At 38.2% G+C, this 22977-nt stretch overlaps 1 protein-coding gene across 6 annotated transcripts in view; it reads left to right on the top strand.

Moving 5' to 3' along the window:
- Nucleotides 1-233: 233 nt before the first annotated feature.
- The window catches only part of HNRNPR (heterogeneous nuclear ribonucleoprotein R), a 34966-nt gene continuing 12222 nt past the window's right edge, over nt 234-22977 (top strand). Inside the window, exons 1-7 of one of the 6 annotated variants that reach the window (XM_030324497.2) lie at nt 234-449; nt 3666-3834; nt 6110-6228; nt 6853-6960; nt 10182-10295; nt 20041-20217; nt 21881-22016. In XM_030324497.2, the coding sequence (XP_030180357.1) occupies nt 3678-3834; nt 6110-6228; nt 6853-6960; nt 10182-10295; nt 20041-20217; nt 21881-22016 (811 nt within the window). In that variant the 5' untranslated portion in view covers nt 234-449; nt 3666-3677. The remainder of the gene's footprint in view (nt 450-3665; nt 3835-6109; nt 6229-6852; nt 6961-10181; nt 10296-20040; nt 20218-21880; nt 22017-22977) is intronic. The other 5 variants (XM_032594215.1, XM_030324496.1, XM_030324495.1 and 2 more) reach the window with 5 other exon arrangements.

Raw genomic sequence — 22977 nt, 5'->3', positions numbered from 1 at the left:
AGCTTTTCGGTCTCGCCCCGGCGGCGGACGAGGAAGGAAGAACCCCGGCTTCTCAAGGCCTGGTGCCCCGCAGCCTCGCCTCTACCCGGGGCTTCACCACAGACCCCTTTGTGTTCCTGCCCCCGCCCCGGAGGCGCCCCAGCCGGCGGCGCTGACTTCGCTCATTGGCTCAGCCGATGGCTTCATCGATTGGCTCCCTTGTCCCCCTGCGTGAGCCGCTGCTTCTCGCTGCTATTGGGCGCCTGGGCTGCCTTTCAGGCCGCCGCGCGAAATGATTGCCCGGCCACTCGGAGTCCCTGGAAGCAGTTCCGGGAAACCCCGCGTGCTGCCGGGATCGCGTCTCTGTCCATGAGGGGGGGAGGGGGTGGCGCGCGCGCCATTTCTAGTCGTTTTCAAAGCGCCTCGCGCTGATTCTCACGGGCCCGGCCGGCGGCCCCAGCTCTGCCCTGGTGAGTCTCGCGCCGGCCCGTGGGGGGAGGGGCCGGGAGCCCCGATCCGACCCGACGGGGCCCATCCCGGGCTCGGCGCCTCGGCCCCAGTTTCGTTTTCGCACCGAGGCCCCGGGGTGGGGGTGGGGATGGGCTGGGGGCGGCTGCGGCTTCGGCCTCGTCCGGCCGCGCCGCGGAGGGCCTAGCCCCGCCGAGGCGCCTCCTCGCCCTTGCGCATCCTCCCCCCGCCCCTCCAACCCTCGGCCCGCGGTCCGCGCCGCCGGGTGCTCTCCGCGCGGCCTGCTGGGGACGGCCGTGTTTTTCCCGCCTCCGCCGGCCGCTCCACGCGGCCGGCCGGGCGGCCTAAGGCGCCCGCGGCCCCTTCGTCTCCCCCCCCCCCCGGAGCCGCTTCGCTCTCGTCTCGGCCGGCCTAGCCACGAGTGGGATGTGTTACCGATCGGGACGGGCCTGAGGGGGTGGGGTGGGCAGGGGGCGGGATGCAAACCCGGGGTTACCTGAGCCGGGAGAAAACTTTTGTGCGAGCTGGAGCCCAGGGGCCGATGTGTGTAGGAAGCCTTCCTCCCCTCCCCCACGCTGCATGCTGCGAGCCGAGATTTGAAGGAAAAAATGACTACTAGAGGCCACGAAACTTAGGCTTCGAGCGGCGTCTGAGAGGCACGATTCTGAGACTGTCACAGGCGCACCAAATTGGAAGGGCGATTCTTTTTCTTAGGCGGCAGTAACCGTGTTGCCACAAGATGAAACTTAAAGCCAAGGGGTTCTTGAAAGGTTCGGTCCTTTCACACTGACCTGTTTGAGATTTTTGCTGTCCCTCAAGAGGCTGAATTTATGTCTCGTGAGTCAGTCGTAGGATAAGGGCTTGACACTCCTAGCCCGTGAGATAACCGTTAGTTTTCATTTCTTTGGTCCTTTTAAAGCCCGTCTCTTAATATGAAGAATTTTCGCAGAGATGTTCAGAAAAAGTCAGGGAGGGGCTAGTGCTGACTTCCCAAATCTCCCAGCAGCCCTTTAAAATCTTATTTAAATGTTTCCTTTTTGCAAAAATGCTTATCAAATGACTCTAGTCACAGTACATTTGCTGCATCCAGAAATATGGTTTGGCTGTGTGGCATTGTGTTGAATTGACACAAGAGTTTTAAACGATCTCCTATGACATAAAAGACTTTTTTTTTTAAATGAGCACATTGTATTTGGCTTGAGAGAGGTTTTTTCCTTGGTCCGAAAGGTTTTATTTTCTGGAATCTAATTATTTTACTTTTTTTGTTGCTAAAGTTTACAAACTTTTTGAAAATTCCAACCAATTTCAGAATCAACTTGTAGGAGAGCCTTTGCAATGAAATGATGGTCATAAATGTTTCTATCTTGTGCTTAATGACACAACTTGTCTTTTTGCTTTACACATACTTAAAAAAAATACCACCTTACCAGATGTTCGTTGAACTTTCCTGTTAAAAATTTGCTTCTTTTCTGTGGCTAATAGAATTCCCAGGTGCAATACTGTAAGGGTCTTGTGATACTGAGAACTTTTGAGTTCTGATGATCTTAATGTTGTATTTGGGGGTGGGGGAACGTGGGCAAACAGAACTATATGTTCGCAGATTTTGGACTTTAGAGTGCATCTTTATAGAAATAGGTTGTATTAATCAGTAAACGTATTCATCTTACACTGTAAGTAGTTTCTTGATCAAAAGCGTGCCAGTTTTGAATGTTTTCGTTTTTGCCAATTCATCAGAATTTGAGGCTTGCCTTGAGAAACATTTCTCCACCCAGAGTTTAACCAGAGTCTGCGTCTGTATAGACATTAGTGGGCTATCAAGTCTTAACGTTTGTAATCATGAGAAGTCATATTTATCTTATTTTCCGAATAACCCTTTCTGCATTTTCCTCTCTTCCTGTTCTCTATTACCTCCTTCCCCTTGGTCTTCCTCCCTTTTTCATTAATGTCAACTAAGTATCTGTGGACTTGGAGATGAAAAGAAGTTGTTATAGGTCAGAAAACTGCACCTGCTGCATTTGCACAGTGGTTGATAAGCAATTTGGAAGTGTGGTTGTCGCGGGTTTTAGTGCTTTTTAGGAAGCTTGTATTTTCTTTCTAGCTAACTAGGGTACCTTGAGGTTCATCAAGAAAAGTAGGCTTCTTCTTGAGATCCACCTTCATGTCCTTTATTTCAGTATTTGTTGCAATGTCTTTATTCTGCTGCTTATTATCTTCATCACATTCACTACAGACCAGTGCACTTTAATTCCCTGTCTTTTAGAGGCAGTATAGAGACTGGCCTTATATGGTTTTATTATCTAATCTCTCTCTTCAGGGAGTTGGTCCATTTCAGCATTACATACAGGTTGAACATACAAAAAAATAATTTGGGTAGGTTAATCTGGGACATCTGACCTAAGTTTACCCTAATTTAGGTAATGTTTGTTGAAACTATTTGGAAGAAGTTAGCTGTCCATTCTTCAATATGTTTTTGGAGCTTTATTTTACTGATATGAAAAATTCAATACGTACTCATGATTTTTTTTTTTTTTAAAGAAGCAACCTCAATTATAGCTCATGTTTTATTTTATGTGGACTTAACACAATCGTTTAGCTTTTAAACTTGGTCATTTTTTCTTTTAAATCTGTGAATGGGAAAATAGCAAATTAATTTTAGAACAAAAATTAATGTCAAGTTGTGTTGTTTCTTTTTTAAGTGAGGCGGAGAAAACCCAAACCACCAGCATGTTGAACTAGAGACAGCAGAGCATTTATTTCACACCTATCCTAGATTTGAAGCAGAACTAGGATAATTTGAAAGTCCCTAAACTTTGATGAAGTGGTCTGTGGGTGTTCATTGTTTCTAAATCAAACTTTTAAAACTGTATAAGAATTGAGAGCTGATGGGCTTTTTAGGATTTTGTGATTTGTTGATATGCTTGTGAGGACACAACAGCTGCTTTTGTTAATCAGCAATTCTACCTTTAGTAAATTCAAGCCTTTTTTTAACCTGGTGTACATGAAGTTCCTTAAAGATCTGATGCTTCCATGTACATTTTTTATGGTTTTACAGGATTATTATTGCAAATTTAGGTCAGATACATCACAAAAGGCATATAATATTATTTTGATAGAGTTTATTAGCAGCATGTATACAAATTAGTTTAGATAAATCATGCATTGTCCTACAAACTAGTTATTTCTGGCTTAATGTAATATAGCTCCTGAATTTTTTCCAGCAGCATAATAAAATGGCTAATCAGGTGAATGGTAATGCGGTACAGTTAAAAGAAGAGGAAGAACCAATGGATACTTCCAGTGTAACTCACACAGAACACTACAAGACACTGATAGAGGCAGGCCTCCCACAGAAGGTGGCAGAAAGACTTGATGAAATATTTCAGACAGGTATAATATGCATTTCTTGTTTCTGACTGGTTATGAAAGTGAGGGCAAACCACTTTGAATTTTATAGATTTTTTTTTTAAGGTTAAATAATACTTATTGTTTCTGATCTATGTAGAGCTGAATGTTTGTTACTTTCCCTTCATTGAGGGCATATTGGGTTTGACTTTGATATTCTTATTTCATTATTTTGAAGCCTTCTTAGTGTTGAATATGCAGTCTTAGTTGTTTCAGAACGGTACATCAATTTGTCTTAGATTTACCACCAATTAAAATGTATGTTTCAGCATACCAAATTTTACATTTTCTTAATCTAAATCAGTCATCATTTTGCTTTTACTTTTCTACTTTTAGCTTCTTAAAGTGATTGTTAAATCAGCTTAGGTCTGATTAGGTGGCATAATAAGAGGACTGGTGAGACTGTATTGTCTGAAACGATAATAAATGTCAGACTTCTTGAGAGTTTGTGGCCTGTCTAAGTTTCTAATAGACAAAAATCCACATCTCTCAGTAATTTGGAAGTGTTTGGTTTGTAACAGCTGCTTTTAAAAAAAATCTAGAAGTCCCATGGATAAGTGCTTAAGCAAATATGAATATCTTAATATGGTTGGTTGTAAGTGGTTTGAAGTTTTAAAGAGGGAGAGAAATATTTACCCTTAGGGAGTGTTGTTCATAAATAAATGTGTCCTCCCCCTTTGGGGCCATAGATGGAAACTTTCTTCCTCTGTGTTTTGTGTGCCTATCCAGATTTGGGAGAGAGAATTGAATTGTCTGACAAATGTGTCTTAAGTACTCTAGTAACAAATATCTGTTTTTTTGTCCTTAAAATTTTTTTTTTTTCAAATCTGAGAAGCTTAGGATAATTTTAGACATTAAAATGACTTTCTAAAAATGACTCCTGGGTGATGGTTCCATTTGAAAATCAGTCCTCAGGAACTTGCTGTGACATTCTGCCATAGAGAATTGGCAGTGATTTGCTCAGAGATGCTCTCTTGTAGAGTGTTTGTTATTGATAAGAGGCTGATGGTTTGGGTGTAGGGTTGGATTGACAGAATGGATTGATGGGTGTCCTGAGTTGTGGCTTTGGGTGGTGGTATGGAATATGGAAGTAAGGAAACTCCAATTATTTAGGCATGCTCATTTTGAGCTTTTAAAACAAATCTTGGCAACATTTTCTTAAAGTAACTTTACAAATGGCATTACATTTATTTAAAATATATTTATTGTATGGAATAACGTTCTTTTTGGCTTTATCAAAATGGAGTCACTTTTGATGTTAGTTCATATGGACTCGGGTTTTAATCTGCCAAATATTTCCATTTTACATTGGATCAATTCTGAAATATATTCTTACATAGAGAGAAACACAACACAAACTTAACAGACTTAAGAAACTATATTATAAATTGAGTAGTTGTTCTGTGTGCAGTTAATATATGTATAGATTGCAGTGCCAATATATTTTCTGTATAGTTTACTTGTAAGTCCACAGTAAAGTCCTTAATGCCATTTGAAAAAAAATAGTCATTATTGACAGTGTTGTGAATGCCACAGCATCTTTTAAACCTCAGCTTGACACACATCAAGAGAACAAAAGATTGCCTTAAATGACTTTCAGAATTGATTAATCAAGCTGCACTTGCATTTGTAGAAGAGTTTAAAATTATGCCTTTCCACATTCTGATTGCAGCAAAGTGGATGCTCAGATAAACAAATCAATTTCATTTTCTCTTTGGTGCTAAGGAGGAAAAGCCTTTGATACCTTTTGGAGAGTGGAAAGAATTATTTAATAAAAATGGTTTCTTTTTTTTTTTTTCCTCCCACCTCTTGTGTGGTTAGCAACGACTACAGCAGTCCATATAATTTGAAGGTTGATCCTTGGGGAATACAGTGTATGCTTACTACTCTAACATAAATCAGAGTTTGTTATATTAATGCTTAATCTGTAGTACAGTGTGTGCATCAGATTTAACTTCCAAACCTTAAACCTTTTGGGGAGTGGGAAACGGGGTTAGGATTTTTGTGGGGTTTTTGTGGGATGTGGGGATTGAAATTTATGTTTATAAGTTGTTGACATTTTATCTCTTATTTTCATATTTGTACTCTTGACCTTTCTGTGTATATAGTATTTGTATAGCTGCCTATATGCATATTCAGTGAAAATGCAGTTTGTTAGTAATAGTGTCGAATATAACAATTCTTGATTAAACATTGATAGCACAGTTTAGATTATCCCTTTTGTTGCAGTAACATTACCCCTTTTCAATTTAATTTTTAGGATTGGTAGCTTATGTCGATCTTGATGAAAGAGCAATTGATGCTCTCAGGGAATTTAATGAAGAAGGAGCTCTGTCTGTACTACAACAGTTCAAGGAAAGTGACTTATCACATGTTCAGGTAAGGCCATTGCTAGAAATGCCTTTGAACAACTCATGATCTGAAATTACTTTACCATTACTTTTTTCCTGAGGGAGTTGGTATTTTTTTGTTTGTGACTACCTCCACTTCTTTTAAAAAAATTAGTCCAAAGAAAAGAAAAACCTGCTTATGGCAAAGAGTTTTCAGAAACAAAAGTGTAAAGTAAAAGTCTTGCCCCACTTTGCAGTAAGTTACTTTAAAAACAGGGTTTGCTCATTGTTATTAGTAGGTTTTTACATGTTTAGATTCCTGCGATCTTAAACATTTTTGGGTTCTCTGATTCTGTTTTATTATCTTGGAGGGAAATAATGTAGATAAGAATAGTTTTGGAATGTCTGGCAAAGATAATCCAGACGCACTTGAATATGAACAAAATAGAAGACTGTTTTGCCAGTGTGGAAGGTAAGCTCCCTGAGGTCTTGGCTCTTACCCTCTGCTCCAGTCTCCAGTACATAGTAGCCTCTCGGCAAATATTTGGTGGGTGAATTAATGAGTAAATATTTTGTTAAAATTCTTGTCTTTTGAAATTGTAATTTAATTACGTATTTGACCTTTCGACAATTCCTGGTAGTTCTTTTTCATGGAATTACTTGCCTGTTCTAGAACAAAAGTGCATTTTTATGTGGAGTTATGAAGACCTACAGGCAAAGGGAGAAGCAGGGGAGCAAGGTGCAAGAGTCCACAAAGGGACCTGATGAAGCAAAGATCAAGGTAAAACTTGACTTGGGTAGTCGTGGTGATACTAAGTTTAATGATGAGATTGAAGGTTTTTTTTCATGTTTTCTAGGAAGTTTTTACAGTTCCACTGTTTTGTTTTTTTTTTTTTTTTTTTTTTTTTTTTAAACTAGTGTTTTAGAAATGAGATAATCTAAGGAAAATTAAGAAGCATTTCAGGGGCAAACATTCAATTGTATGTTTGGTGAAAAGCCCTAATTCAGACTCTTGCCTCATTACTTGTTCTTCTGACTGTGCATGGTACATGTTTATTGATGCTTCTGATAATAGCTTTTTAGATTGATTCAGTCATGTCTCTTGGTTTGGTGTCTTTCTAAGCACTTTGTTTCTCTTTATCTACTTCAGTGTCCTTGTTTGTACACTGGGAAGAGTGATAGTACCCATCTCATAGAGTTGTGAGGATTAAAGGAATTAAGATATGTCACGTGCTTGGAATAATGCCTGGAATGTGGCAAGAACTGTGTAACTAGCACCCATTACTGTTACTGTCCTTGAGATAAACTTCCCTGAAAGGTGAATATAGGGCTTTTGGTGAAAGACCAGTGAACCTAATTCCTTTGTTAAATGGATGTTGATGTTTTATTGCCACAGAGATAGACTTTTCAAGTTGAAATAGTTACTTTATTTAATGAAGCTGTTTGTGCAGTCTTATGTTTTAGACAGGAAATAGAACTTGTGGCTTCTATCATGGAACTGGTTTACATAAACCTCCTTTTGTACCTTTTCCCCCCTCATCTATAAAATGGCATAACCCATTCTTTTTTTTTTTTTTTTTTTTTTTTTAAGTATTTACTTATTTATTTTGAGAGAGAGAGTGGGAGCAGGGGTGGGGCAGAGAGAGAGAGGGAGAGAGAGAATCCCAAACAGGTTCCACGCTCTTAGCGCAGAGCCCAGTGCAGGGCTCAGACTCTTGAACAGTGAGGCCCTGACCTGAGCCAAAATCAAGAGTTGGATGTTCAACCCACTGAGCCACCCAAGCACCCCTGTATTTATAAAATGAATACGTGAGGGGCATCTGGGTGGCTCCTGAGATCAAGCCCTGCATCGGGCTCTGTGCTGACAGCACGGAGCCTTCTTGGGATTCTCTCTCTCCCTCTCTTTCTGCCCCTCCCCTGCTCTCTCCCTCAAAATAAATAAGTACACTTAAAAAAATAAATACATGAAAAGCCCATCTGACATAATAGTTATTTTTAAGGAAAACTTATTAGCGTGTATTGAATAGGCCTGTGTTATTTCCCTCAGGCTAGGTATTTGCTCTTGGTAAGGTATGTATTATACATGTGATATGTGTATATGACATATTAGACAAGTAATGTGTAAGTATGTAATATATGTAGTGTGTTTTTTTCGTGTAACAACATTTATTTCTGTGCTTCAAGGTAGAGCAGCTCTTTTTGAGTCAAAGGTAGAAGAATAGAGAGCCTGAGATAACTCTGGAATTCCAGAGTTCCTCCAAAGATATTTTTGAAAACCACTAAACCTGATGATGTCTAAAATCTCTTGTTGCTTTGACATTGTGTATAGATCTTCCTCAACTTAGGGTGGAGTTACACTTAGGTAAACCCATCTTAAGTTGATGAAAATATCCTAAGTTGAAAATTCACCTGATAACACTTAACCTGGCAAACATTGTAGTTTAGCCTGCCTTTTTTTTTTTTTTTTTTTTACGAGAGAGAGAGAGAGAGAGAGAGAGAGAGAGAGAGCAAGCACCTATGTATATGTGTGCAAGCTGGGGAGGGACAGAGGGAGAGGAGAGAGAATCTCAAGCAGACTCTACACCCAGTGGGAACCTGTTCTCAGGACCTTACTACTGTGAGATCATAACCTGAGCCAGAATCAAGAGTTAGACACTTAACTGACTGAGCCACTGAGGCACCCCTAGCCTAGCCTACCTTAAATGTGTTTAGAACACTTAACATTAGCCTAGTTGGGTAAAGTCATCTGGCACAAAGCATGTCTTAATAATGAAATGTTAGATATCTCACGTAATTTATATAGAGTTCTGTACTGACAGTGAAAAACTGGTCGGTATGGGCACAGAATGGTTGTGAGTGTATTGGTTACTTACCCTTGTGATCGCATGGCTGACAGGGAGCTGAGCCTCCCTGGGCTGCCGCAGCCCAGCATCACGAGAATATCCTACTGGATATTGAAAAGATAAAAAACAAAATATGAAGTGTGGTTTCTACTGAATGCATATTACTTTCACACCATCCTGAAGCCAAAACTTGTAAGTCAGATCACCGCAAATCAGGGACCATCTCATTTTTAAGACATGAAGTGTCAAATTCTCCCCTTTTTAGGTAATTGCATTTCCTTTTTTTCCATTTTTTCTGTTTTTTTAGGCCTCTCCTATAAATATAAACCCTTACTTTCTTTTCTGTATTCCTTCAATACCTAATATAATGTTGTGGAAAAAGTTGGTAATCAGGAAGCATAAAGTTGCTTGTTTTTTGTTTGTTTGTTTTTTGTTTTTGAACCTGAGTATACTCATTTGGTAATTGCCACATATTTCGAATCCGTGCTATATGAGAAATGGTCTGGTTTTTATAGAGCTTATGATATAGCAGGAAGTAAAGACAAAAGGATTAAACAAAACAAAGGTTAAATTACCTGACTATAATAGAAAGTCAGAGTAGGAAGATGTGAGACATAGCAAATGAAGAAAGCTGCATGAAGGAGGTAGGACTTCTGATTTATTTTTTATTTTTTTGTAATTCATTTGTTCTTGAAAGAGAGCGTGATTGGGGGAGGGACAGAAGGAGAGAGAGAGAGAATTCCAAGCAGGCTCCTAACTGTCAGCACAGAGTCTGAGGGGCTCAAACCCACAAACCATGAACCACGAGACCATGACCTGAACTGAAATCAAGAGTTGGATGCTTAACCGACTGAGCCACCCAGACACCCTGGGACTTCTGATTTTTTAAGAGTAGAGAACATTTTATTTGAATTGAATCACAGGTGGATATGTGGTATATAAAGGGAACAAGTTAAGGAAAGCTCTCATTGGAGTAGAGGAGAATGCAAATGAGGAATGCTGCAGTATGTGTATGTAGATAGCCGGGGGTTAGCTTCTGTCACATTTTTAATAATCCTTACCCATCTTTCTGTTGTCGTTCGTAACAAAAATGTGTTCTGTGCTTAGAGATTTAATTTGCCTACAATTCAAGTATAAACAGATGTATAATTGTCTTTAGGCGTTGCTTGAGAGGACTGGCTATACTCTGGATGTAACCACAGGACAGAGGAAGTATGGCGGTCCTCCGCCAGACAGTGTGTACTCAGGTGTGCAACCGGGAATTGGAACAGAAGTGAGTATTCTTCAGCTGTTTGCCGAAATCTTTCCAGTTTGTAAATTATTCTATTCTATAATAGGGAAGAATACTGGATTCTTTTCAAAGTGTAGTTATAATTATTCGTTTTGGATATCCATCTGTATTTTACTGTCCTCCTAAGCAAGGAGAATCACGTGACTAGTAGATGCCCAAACACTTCGTAAAGGAATGTAGAGTTCTTAGAACTAGTTTCTAAAACCGTGCAGCCAACAACACACTGTTTTAGTTGCTTGGGTTGAGGTTATTAAGGACAAAGAATTGCTTTGTTCTGTTTTTGTTTCATGTCAGTAATTTTGAACAGTGCTTGTCCTCCCTTCTTGACCCACCCTCCTCACATAAAGGGTACTCAATATTTCCTGAGAGATTTATTGATGGGAGTGGGTTACACAAGGGAAGGATGTAGAATCAGATAAAGGTAGAGTACATTGGTTTGTCCTTGAGCAAAGAAGCAATCCTTCCTCCCGTATGAGCCTTTGTAAAGGTTTCTTCATACACCTTTATGTTAGTTAGCCGATTCTAATCCTTTAAATGGTAAAAACTGTATGCCAAAATGTAAGTTTACAGCAGGACCTTTTCTGATTGGTGTCTTTCAGGTAACCACGAGCAAAGGTAATTATTTCTAGTTTGTGAATAAAGATATCACCAATTAACATAACCTTTTAGATTTATATCAGAAGTAATTCCAGTATATTCTCTGTGTAGAGAATAGAGTTTACATTCATTGGTCTTTGTTCCCTGAACTTCTTTCAAACATAATTACAACTAGTATTCTATTTCTTAATATTTAGCAATATTAAAAGGGACTCCAAGCATTTAAACATTTTCTTTTAAGATTTTTTTATTTTTAAGTGATCTCCATACTCACGTGGAGCTCAAACTCACAACCCGAGATCAGTTGCACACCCAGGCAGTTGCCCCAACCCATTCTTCATTTTTAACATTCTACTTAGATTTTGAACCCTGTCAAATCTACGTTTATATTTTGTTTACTTTTAAACAGTAGGTAGTTTGGCCTTCTTACTTGAACGACTTCATAATGTACTTTTTTCTGATGGTTTTACCATTAAGTTTTGTTTTCTTAACCTTAGACCGTCATAAAATAAATAAAAAATGGGGGGAAAAAAGTAAAAAATGGAATTGCTCATTTGCCTCTTCCTTATTTCGAGGCAGCCTAAAACACCTCCAAGAGGGGAATACAGTCAAAAAAAGTTATCTATAGTGTATCATCCAGCAAGTGATGTCCTTGTTGATATTTACCAATTACTACATTTATTTTAGTCTTATTTCTTTAGTTATAAAATCCTTAGGAATAAAAATTAAGACTGCATAATATTGTTATTGTATATTACGTTGTTATTGTATATTATATATTATCGTATGTTATAAAATATAATTTTAAAACTATGTGTTTATAGTTGGTCTATTTTATAATTATAAAAATGAACTTTTTTAGCCCATTGGATTGGTTTTATTAACGAGCTCATTAATGGAGACTTGTTGTATCTTTGTTTTATATAGATAAGAAAGGAGTTTGTTAGTACTCTTAAGATTTCGCTGAAAGCATTTGAACCATTTAATAGGATAAGCTATTTTGAGTATCCAGTTAGAAACAAAGTTGGTATCTTAATTGTAAAATATGTATGTTCTCTTATATTGCATTGTCTCTGAAAAAGATGCATTTTCCTATATATTGGGTATCCTTGCATACAGCAAATATTGCTACAGTGAAATCCCTGTATGAGCGTAAGCCACTCCTGTCAAGCAGTTTGTTACCACAGAATCTCAGTGTAAAGGTTTGGATTCTTCCTATAAAGTTAAATGAGATTTGGTCTATACTTGTTGAAAATTAAAGTTTTTTAAAAATCAGAAAAATAAGAGGTTTTTTTAATATATTGGGTTGCTAATTTACTAAATTGGTTTTAGTTGGTGTCATTTTGATGCTGTGAAGTTTAAGTTTTTGTTTCTTTTTATATTTCACTGCAGTCATTAAAAATTTTTAGCTCTTGATTGAGAAAGTTGAAATTAGGGTCAGTGCCTGAGACTGACAGTAGTAAAATTTAGTTGTGAGAAGACGAAGGGTTCATCGTTGGGTAAAACGTACTATAAGTTAATCCTATAAGTGAGCACCCATTTGCAGACGTTGTTCTTAAACATTGCCCTGAGATGCGAAATGTACAAGAGAGATAGGTATTAATTTTGAAGTGTATTTTTTAGTGTGTCTTGGCCCTCAGATCAGGTCTGGTTCTAGTACCTGTGCCTCTTCAGCTGGCATTGTACAACTATTTTGGGAAGGAACTTCTGTTTTTATTTGTTTACGTTATAATAAGCACTTATGTGTTTAAAGAGCAGAGCACTGATGTTTTGTAGAGGAATTTAAGGGAAATGGTAGATTGAGATTTAATTCTTTGGTTGATTAATGGAAGTGTGAGAAAACCAGTATATTTAACAGAGATGTAAAAGTATATGATTTAGTAGTACCTAAATTGAATTGTGTATAAGGAAGAGCTGCTGTGTTTGCAAAATAGCAAATAAGAGCTGGATGGTGGACGAACTCCGTAGGCACTCAAAATCGATGTTGTGCTGCCTGTTACCTCTATTGCTTCCAGAGCCTCAGAGGGCTTTCTCTGTTACTGTTGAAATATTTGATGGATAGATAGTAGACAGCTAAAACTTTTTTCAAGCCTTGATGCTTAGTGAGGAAAGAAAGGACTGTTGTTACAGTGTTCATTAGATGCTGTTGGTTCTGATGGGGGTGGGGGGTAGGGAGGATTACCTGCACATGTCTGAGTGCTGACTCCAAAGGGTTCATGTGGAGCCAGAGTGGCACAGGGGCCAACAAGTTAATATAAGGAAAGCATTTCTGTTTCATTTTAGTTAATTAAAAATTGAGCTTAGAAACTTTTAAAATAATTATGCTTGATTAGTTCTTGAATACTATTTATTTTTCGCCTTTTTTTTTTTTTTTTTTAATTTTTTTTTTCAACGTTTATTTATTTTTGGGACAGAGAGAGACAGAGCATGAACGGGGGAGGGGCAGAGAGAGAGGGAGACACAGAATCGGAAACAGGCTCCAGGCTCTGAGCCATCAGCCCAGAGCCCGACGCGGGGCTCGAACTCACGGACCGCGAGATCGTGACCTGGCTGAAGTCGGACGCTTAACCGACTGCGCCACCCAGGTGCCCCATTTTTCGCCTTTTTAAGTTAATGTCCTAAGTTAAACTGATCTTGAAGTGAAGCCATCTCCTTTTTCTTAGTAAACCAGTATTGTTATTATTTTTTTTTTAACGTTTTATTTATTTTTGAGAGAGAGAGAGACAGCACAAGAGGGAGGGGCAGAGAGAGAGGGAGACACAGAATCCAAAGCAGGCTCCAGGGTCTGAGCTGTCAGCACAGAGCCCGACACAGGGCTTGAACTCACAAGCAGTGAGATCATGACCTGAGCCTAAGTCGGACGCTCAACTGACTCTGAGCCACCCAGGCACCCCTGTTTTACTATTACTTTTTCAGTGTTTAATTTTGAGAGAGAGAGAGAGGCACAGAGTGTGAGCCAGGGTGGGGCAGAGAGAGAGCGAGACACAGAATCCAGAGCAGGCCCCAGGCTCTGAGCTGTCAGCACAGAGCTCAACACTGGGCTAGAACCCACGAACCGTGAGATCGTGACCTGAACCAAAGTCCAATGCTTAACCGACAGAGTCGCCCAGGTCCCCCAGTAAACCAGTATTGTTAGCCTGTTTCTTCACGGACCCCAGTGATTATAATACTGGGGACTTTGTTGACCATGGATTTGCTGATGTTTTTTTTTGTTTGTTTTTTTTTCCAGAACATTTTTTTTCTAATCTTATTTTTTTTATTTTTTATTTTTTCAACGTTTATTTATTTTTGGGACAGAGAGAGACAGAGCATGAACGGGGGAGGGGCAGAGAGAGAGGGAGACAACAGAATCGGAAACAGGCTCCAGGCTCTGAGCCATCAGCCCAAAGCCCGACGCGGGGCTCGAACTCACGGACCGCAAGATCGTGACCTGGCTGAAGTCGGATGCTTAACCGACTGCGCCACCCAGGCGCCCCTCTTATTTTTTTTATTTAGCTTTATTTTTTATTTTTAAAAATTTACATCCAAATTAGTTAGTATATAGTAAAGCAATGATTTCAGTAGATTCCTTAATACCCCGTACCCATTTAGCCCATCCCCCCTCCCACAACCCCTCCAGCAACCCTCAGTTTGTCCTCCATATTTATGAGTCTCTCTTGTTTTGTTCCCCTCCCTGTTTTTATATTATTTTTGTTTCCCTTCCCTTATGTTCATCTGTGTTGTCTCTTAAAGTCCTCATATGAGTGAAGTCATATGATTTTTGTCTTTCTCTGACTAATGCTGATGTTTCTTTTAAAGTAAAACAGTATTCTTAAAAAAATCTGTAAGTTAGACTTCTAACATTCAAATGATATTTTAAAGTACAAGGAACTTGTCTTGTGAATCCTTTCTGTAAAGTGATTAATCAATCATTGAGTTACTTTTTCTGAAAATACAGGTTTTTCACTTTAGGTTTGCTTGATAAGGTAAACTTTCTGGTTCTAAAAATATAAGCACAGATGTGATAGAAGTAGTATAATAATCTGACACCTAGCTTCCTCACTTAGCTGTGTGTCAAAGGTTTTCTCATATTGCCACTTTCTCTGCTCTTTCTTTGCTTTATTATATATTTGTAATGGGTATGGAAGAAATAGGGGTGGTGAAAAATGCAATTATGAAGCACCACTGCATTATGTTAATAGAAGCAATATGAAACAGAATTTGCTTTCAAGAACAGTTTTTAAATATTCAAATACAAGTAACCTCAAATATAAAAACACTTTGTCCAGGTTGGGCCAGAGAGCGTAGCCACACCAAAAAATAACTTCAAAAATGAATACCAGTTATCCTTGTTTATTTTTTGTCTTAATGAATGCTCATTTATAGGATTGATAATATAGGGTGGTATAGCTGAGGCTAGTGAGAAGTGGTTAGATTCTATCAGGATTTATTGATGAGTTGGATAAGGGATATGGGAGAAGGGAGCCAAGGAAGACTTCAAAGCTTATGACCTGAGCAGCTAGAAGGATGGAGTTGCCATTTATTGAAGAATGCTGTACCGAAGGGCATTTTTACAAGATTGAAAGATTGCAATTCAGTTCTAGACATGTTAAGAGTTAGATGTCTCTTAGACCTCCAAATGGAGCTGTTGAGTGAGCAGTTGCTTATATAATCCTGGAGTTGAGGGGAGAGTTTTGGCTGGAGATTAAAAATGGTGGGAGGCATAGGCATCCAGATGGTATTTAAAAACCAGAGTTTGGATGTGGTCACCAAGGAAGTGTGTGCAGCTAAAATAAAGGTCTGAGATCTGATCCCCACAGCCCTCTACGTTTAGAGGTTCGGGAGATGAGAAGGAACTAACTAGCAAGGGAACTGGGCAGAAAGAGAAAAACCTGGGGTGTGGTATCCTAGAAGTCAAGTGAAGAGAGTTTTCACAAAAGGAAGCTTGGTCAATGATAACAAACTTTCCAAGTAAGACAAGGACTGTGAATTGCCATTTGATTGTGGCAATGTGGATGTCATTAGTGACTTTGGCAGTGGTGGTAAAAGCTGGGTTTGGAGAAGATTCAAGAGAGTGGGAGGTGAGGGATTTGAAAATAGCAAGAATGTATAGCTCTTTTGAGCACTTTTGCTATAAAGGGTAGCAGAGGAATGGGACAATAACTGGAAGGTGTATCATAGTCAAGATATATTTTTGTTTTCATTTAAACTTTAAGTGAGAAATTATGATCACTTGTGTGCTGATGAGAATGGTCTATATATAAAGGAGAAAATTGATAATCAGATTGTTGCTGGACCAAGTGTCCTTGAGTGGAAGAGAAGGAACGGGATCTAGTGCATAAGCTAACAGCATGAGGTAGATTTTCATTTGTACATTCGTCAAAGGTGAGCAGCTGTTAATGTTTCAGGCACTGTGATCCGTACTGGGAATAAAATGAGAACAAGATGTGGGCTCTCTGCTCACATGGAAATTGAACCCTCTTGATGGTGTTATTCCCAGATAGGGTATTGCAACTCACTGATTAAGAAACTTACTCAAAAGTAACTAAAATGTAGATTTGAATCCAACATAACTTAAAAGTCAGCTATTTCTCACATTCTCCCTGCCTTCACAGCTGTCAACGTATTAGTCCATACCACCATCATCCCTTGTCTGGATTGCCTTGTGAACCTGACTGGTCAGCCTGTTTCTCCATACAATCCATTTTCTACCTAGCTGACAGCCCTTTAGAACATGTCATACCTACTCACTGCCCAGAACCCCCTGATATCTTCCCAACCCATTTGGAATAAAATGCAAACTCCTAACATGGTTTAACTTAATCTGGCCCCTGTTCTCTCTTTCCCAACAGGTTTCTATTCCATCACTGTCCTGTATCTGTTTTTTCAGCTATGTCTAGTGTATTCCCATCTTTTTGCAGTTCCTTTACCTTGGAATGCTTTTTCCTCAGATTTTTCCTTAATTTTCTACCTTAAGTCTCAGTTCAAATTTACTTCTTCAAGGAAGCCTTCCTAATTAAAATATAGCCTCTTCCTCATCATTTATTCCCTTTCCTTGCTTTTTTCTTAGCCTTTAACACCTCTTGAAATCATATTGTGTATTTAACTTTTTTCTCTATCAGTAGTATTTAAGTCTCATGTTTAGACCTTGTTTGTGGTATTCACTGTATCTGTAGAACTTAGAAAAACAAACATGGCACATGAATTGAAGGTATATGCAATTCCATGTCTCATGAAAAGTTTGGACAGGTTCTATGAGTTGGGAGGAATCCAGTTATCTATATAGGCTAGGTATTATTTATTGGAACAACTTGAAGCTGATACTTAGAAGATTAATTGGATATGGATAGGGATGGGAGGGATTCAAAATATCTGAGATTTTTTTTTTACATAGGTATTATTTCTTTAGTCATCTCATGGGTGGAGGGAGCAGCAGAACTTACGTTCTCCTAAGAGAAACGGGGAAAATTAAAGGAACTAGTTGGCAAGTGTGGGTTTTACTTATTTTGTTTTTTGGAAGGTAGAAACACTTGTTACAAATCTATTATATGTACCATATAATACTTAGGAAATATAATTAAAGAAAAAGAATAAAATTAGAACAGTTTTTTCATGCACTGATAAACCACTATTAGTACTATTCTGATACATAATCATTCATGTTTATGTCTGCATCTGTATTCAGAAAACAAAAATTTGGGGCACTTGAGTGGCTCAGTCGGTTAAGCGTTTGACTTCGGCTCAGGTCATGATTTCGTGGTTCATGGGTTCGAGCTCCGCGTCGGGCTCTGTGCTGACAACTCAGAGCCTGAAGCCTGCTTCGGATTCTCTCCCCCACTCGTGCTTTGTCTGTCTGTCTCTCTCTCAAAAATAAATAAGCATTTAAAAAAAACTAAAAACACAAAATTGGCATTGCTAGACTTATTGGTGATTTGAGGTAAAATCAGGACAACCAAGAGGAAATGCTTCGTAGGCAGTTGGAAGTATAAAATTAGGTCTTGGGATGTAAATCTGGGAGATGACTATATAGTAGACTTGGGGAATGGATATGATCTTTAAAAGTGAAGAAAATACAGGGAAGATGAGATAGGGCCATAACTTTGGGAAACATGCAGATTACTACTAGGTGGCCAGAAGAATCACCATGGAAAGGATAGAGAAATAATTAAAGGTGAGAAGACCAGGCTAGTGGAGGATCCTGAAAATTTAAGGGAAGAGAATTTTTAGGAGGCAGCACCACTAATGTTAATGCTTATTGCAAAGGCAAGGAGGATGAGACTGAGGAAGCAAAGTATCCATTAGTGACATTTGGGCATACAGCTTAGCATTAGAGGAAGAAGCCAGTGCTAGTTAGAGAGAGAGCATAGATGGCAAGGGCTTTTCAGAGTGAGTTTTCGTTAGAAACATGGTTCTATAGGGATATCGCATAGATGATGCCTTAGGTGTCTAGTTATTCTCTGTAGCTGCACAGCATTAAGGATATAGTAGACGTGATGTGTTCAAAGCATTTGAAAGTGAAAGGTAAATGGGTAAAGGTTTCTTGTTTGTATATTGTTTTGTTATGGGAAATTTGGCACATTTGAAGACAAGAACCAGTGGGTAGGAAAGGATGTACTGAGCAAAATAGGAGAGTCGAAGAAATAAAGTTTGCGGTTATTTCCAGAAGAAGGTGGGGAGAAGAAGTGGGCTTAGTTATTAGGGGTAAGGAGTTAACCTTGGAAAGGAAGTAAAACTCTTTCTCTGAGGTATAAAGAAGTAAAAACAGTTACTGAGAAAGTTTTTAAGGCTGAGGAGAGAATATAAGGACACCGGTGACTTTCCCACACAATCTCCTTGGAATGACTTAGTGAACGAGGATTGGAGACTTCACTGAGACAGAAGGACTGAATAGCTGTTATGTGAGAATTATACTAGGAATTCAAAAGAAGACCTCAAGTTTTGCCAGACAGCAGTGAAGGTAAATTTGATTATTTTGAAAAGGGTTGTCTGAGAACAACTGTTACATTAACACCAGAAACTTAATATCTAGTAATAATTTGGCCATCTTTTGGATTGCTGTTTAACTAATCAGGTCATTTTTCATAGTATGAAAAGATGAAGATGTGTTTCACTAGAAAATTCATCTCTAACACAAACATTTACTCTTTAAGACTGTGTGTGGATTGCAAATGTTTTCATGTGAAAGATTATCTTTGATGTTGCCGACATGGTGGAAACTTGAAAATTGTGATCTGATATTAAATACTGAGAAGGTTTTTGATTGTTTAATTCTAATTTATGTTATAATTTAATCCTTATTACATAATTTTAATTAAGGTAGAGCACCAAATCCTCAAATGATGAATTTTTTTCACACCTTAAAATGAAATACTCTGACAGAGAAAGGGATATAGACTGAAGCTCTGGAGGGTTTTGTTTGTTGGTTTTAATTTAACATCCAAGTTAGTTAGCATATAGTTCAACAATGATTTCAGGAGTAGATTCCTTAAGCCCCTTACCCGTTTTGCCCCTCCCCCCTCCCACAACCCCTCCAGCAGCCCTCTGTTTGTTCTCTATATTTGAGAGTCTCTTATGTTTTGTCCCCCTCCCTGTTTGTATATTATTTTTGCTTCCCTTCCCTTATGTTCATCTGTTTTGTATCTTAAATTCCTCATACGAGTGAGGTCATATGATACTTGTCTTTCTCTGACTAATTTTGCTTAGCATGATACCCTCCAGTTCCATCCAGAAGCTCTCGAGTTTTAAGTGGTAAAGATACTAGAGTTGAGACAGCTTGAGGAAGAGCACTTCAGTCTTTATTCAATGAATGTTTTTATAAAAATGCAGAAATATTTCCCAAAGATACATACATGCCCTTTGTTATTTTTGTGAGAAAAGGAAAAACTATAAAAATTAAAAACTTAGAGTTGTACGAATTTTGCACACTATTAATTAGCTTCCGTTTTTCCCTATAGAATATTGTTCTATGTTAATGACCCTAAGGTAATCATAATAAATAAACATTAAGGTTAACCCCCAAAGATTCAAATTGTACTTACTCCTCCTTAACCATCTTTGTGCCCCTAGCCCCTTAGAAAAAGGGCGGTTATGCTTTATGACTCTAAAATCAAATGTTTACATTGGGATTGTAATACAGAGATTTTTTTTTCAGGTCTTTGTAGGTAAAATACCAAGAGATTTATATGAGGATGAGTTGGTACCCCTTTTCGAAAAGGCTGGTCCCATTTGGGATCTACGTCTTATGATGGATCCACTGTCTGGTCAGAACAGAGGGTATGCATTTATCACCTTCTGTGGAAAGGAAGCTGCACAGGAAGCTGTTAAACTGGTATGTGATAAAGAAATACACACCGTGTAGCAAGTCATTATTTGAGAGAGTTACCTCAATTAAAAATGTTTGCAGTTAACATTATTTTCTTCAGCTTTTGCTTTGAATGGTTATATATTGATTAAATTGGTACGTGATCTTTGCTCTGTCTTTTATGATTATAAAAGTAAAAAAGAATGAACATACCCAAGAAATAATGTGTTAGAGAAAGTCTCTCATAATTCCTAGAAGTTATTTATTAGATTGGCTAGTAACTAAACTTTCATTTGAATATGCATTTGGCTTCTGCAGTTCCCTTTTGATTTTAGGCAGAAAGGATGTCAGTCATTACTGTTAAACTTTAGGATAAGATTCTCAAAAGGGTAATGAAGGCTGGGATGGATTCTGCAGAGCATAACTGAGTAACAGCATCTTTTAGGACATAATTCAGGAAATTATTGAGACTCTTTTATTTTTGTCACCACCTAATCATACAATTTATTTTCTAAGTATATGCCTATTCTTTTCTATATTTTGTTTTCAGGCCCTTCAGCCTTCTCTGTCTTTAATCTTTCTCTCCTTTTTTTTTTTTTTTTTTTACTATTTTATAGCTAATCTTCTGTAATCTAGTAATTTCCTTTTTGCAGGGCCTTTAACCCTTTGTACTTAGTAGTACAATAGTATGACTACTACTAGGAGGAGTAGGAGTAACAGAGTTCTGCAAATGAGGTGTATCTTCACTCCTGTATTGGTACAACCATCTCAGTAACTTAAAATAACAGTGTCATTGTTTTTGCCTACTCTTTCCAGACATCTAAAAGCCTCACTTTGTCTAGTTCCAGTCCTTCTAGAATGGGTACCTCTTCCACCAGGGCTTTTGGTTTGATTAATCACTTCTAAATTACTTCCACTTCTAGCTTGACCCAGATTTTAGTTTTTATTAGGGACTTTTCCTTCTGACTTATTATTGAAAGTTTTCAAAGCTTTATTTCCACATTTTTGGTAATGTATGGATGATTTTATTTTTTAATAATCACATATCTTTTAGTAAGGTAATGGGTAAGTAATGTTAAAACCTAAGAAGCTGAAGTTTACCAAGGAAACTATCACCATAGTGATTCAAATAAAACTGTTTTTATTTCCTATTATTTCATGTAATTTTGAAGGTATTTTGAAGGTGTTTGATATGCTGTTTAAAACTTTTCATGTATACATTTAGAATTCTGTGTTTTGTGTAGAATGTGAAATTCTTCTAAATTTCTTTTGTATTAATTATACATAGTTGTTACTCTTTTTGTATTGTTATTTTGCCTTTGGCTTATCTGTATCTAATTTTATCTCCAAGGACCCTGAATGATCAGTCTTGGGTATTTTTTCTGAAGTTCTCTGGACAATTTTTCAGATAGATCACATTGAAATATTAAATAAGATACTTTAAAAAATAAAGTGAAATAACTGAGTCATTTTTATCCAGAGGAGCAGTGAAAGTTAATAAAACCAAACTAAGATGAGAGACCATAACAAGTTCTAAAATACACATTTATATAATGGTAAGCATGAGGGAACTCGGTGAGTTCATGAAGCAGGAAGTGTTTGACCTTAAATTGTTGAATTTTTTAGATTGAGATCAGTCGTCCTGAGTTTGGGATGGTTGTGGGGTATCTGGTTCTCTTCTTCCTTGCAGTGTGACAGCTATGAAATTCGCCCTGGTAAACACCTTGGAGTGTGCATTTCTGTGGCAAACAACAGGCTTTTTGTTGGATCAATTCCGAAGAATAAGACTAAGGAAAACATTCTGGAAGAATTCAGTAAAGTCACAGGTAAAACAAAAATGTATTTAGTAGAAGTTAGTTTTGGGACGTCTGTGGTACTATTTATAAGTACAAAAAAAAAAGCTGTATATTAATCTAAAAATTCAAACAAATCTTCAATGTTTAAGTTGCCTCCTTTCTACTTTGCAGTGGTTTGGACTAAGTGTGTTCTCTCTCATCCTTAATTTCTTGGAATGACCCCTTCACTTCTGTGCCTTAGCTTTTGCCATAGTCTTGCCCTGAAGGCTTCCCAACATTAAGTGTGCTTCAGGGCCAAGAGGGTGAGAGTTCTTATCCTTCCTGTTGCCTTGTCTAAACCAGATTTTGGAAAATTTCTGATTCTAAATCCATGGAATTGAGAAGTTTGTTGAACATCACAGGTCTATATACATTTATAACTGAAACAAAATTTAACAAAACTGTTAATTTCACTTTTTATGCATGATTTAGCATGGTATTTCCTGTTCCTTTTTTTTTTTTTTTTTTTTTTAATGTGGGTAGGGATATACTGTTGCTGGCTATGGTTTAAAAAAACATTCATTTAGACCATTACTTCCCCTCATAAAAACCATGTTTTTGTCTTCCAGATATATTATCCTTTCTCCTCCCTTGATGCTGTCATCTATTGCTCTTCTGGTTTCAGTCTTTCATTAATTGGAGATTGCTCTGGCTCGTAGTGTTTCTCTTCTGCCCTAAATTGACTTATTTGTAGTACCTTTAACATGTATATCGATGAACTGTCCAATCCCCTAGCCTCCTAGTTTAATGACCACCTCATCCCCAGTTCTTTACCTCAGCTCCCCCACATCCAGATCACATTCTGGATCTTGCCGCCAGAAATTCTCCCCACTCCAAAATCTTGATTTCTAGCATTCCGCTTTGTAACCGCTGCCACCGCCTGTCACAATTGTGTTGGTTACGTACCCCTAATGGTGCAGTTCTTTGACCTCATCACTTTGTTAGTTTTCTG

This window comes from Lynx canadensis, chromosome C1, assembly GCF_007474595.2.
Source record: "Lynx canadensis isolate LIC74 chromosome C1, mLynCan4.pri.v2, whole genome shotgun sequence".
Taxonomy (NCBI): domain Eukaryota; kingdom Metazoa; phylum Chordata; class Mammalia; order Carnivora; family Felidae; genus Lynx; species Lynx canadensis.
This window is presented reverse-complemented; position numbering and strand designations above follow the sequence as displayed.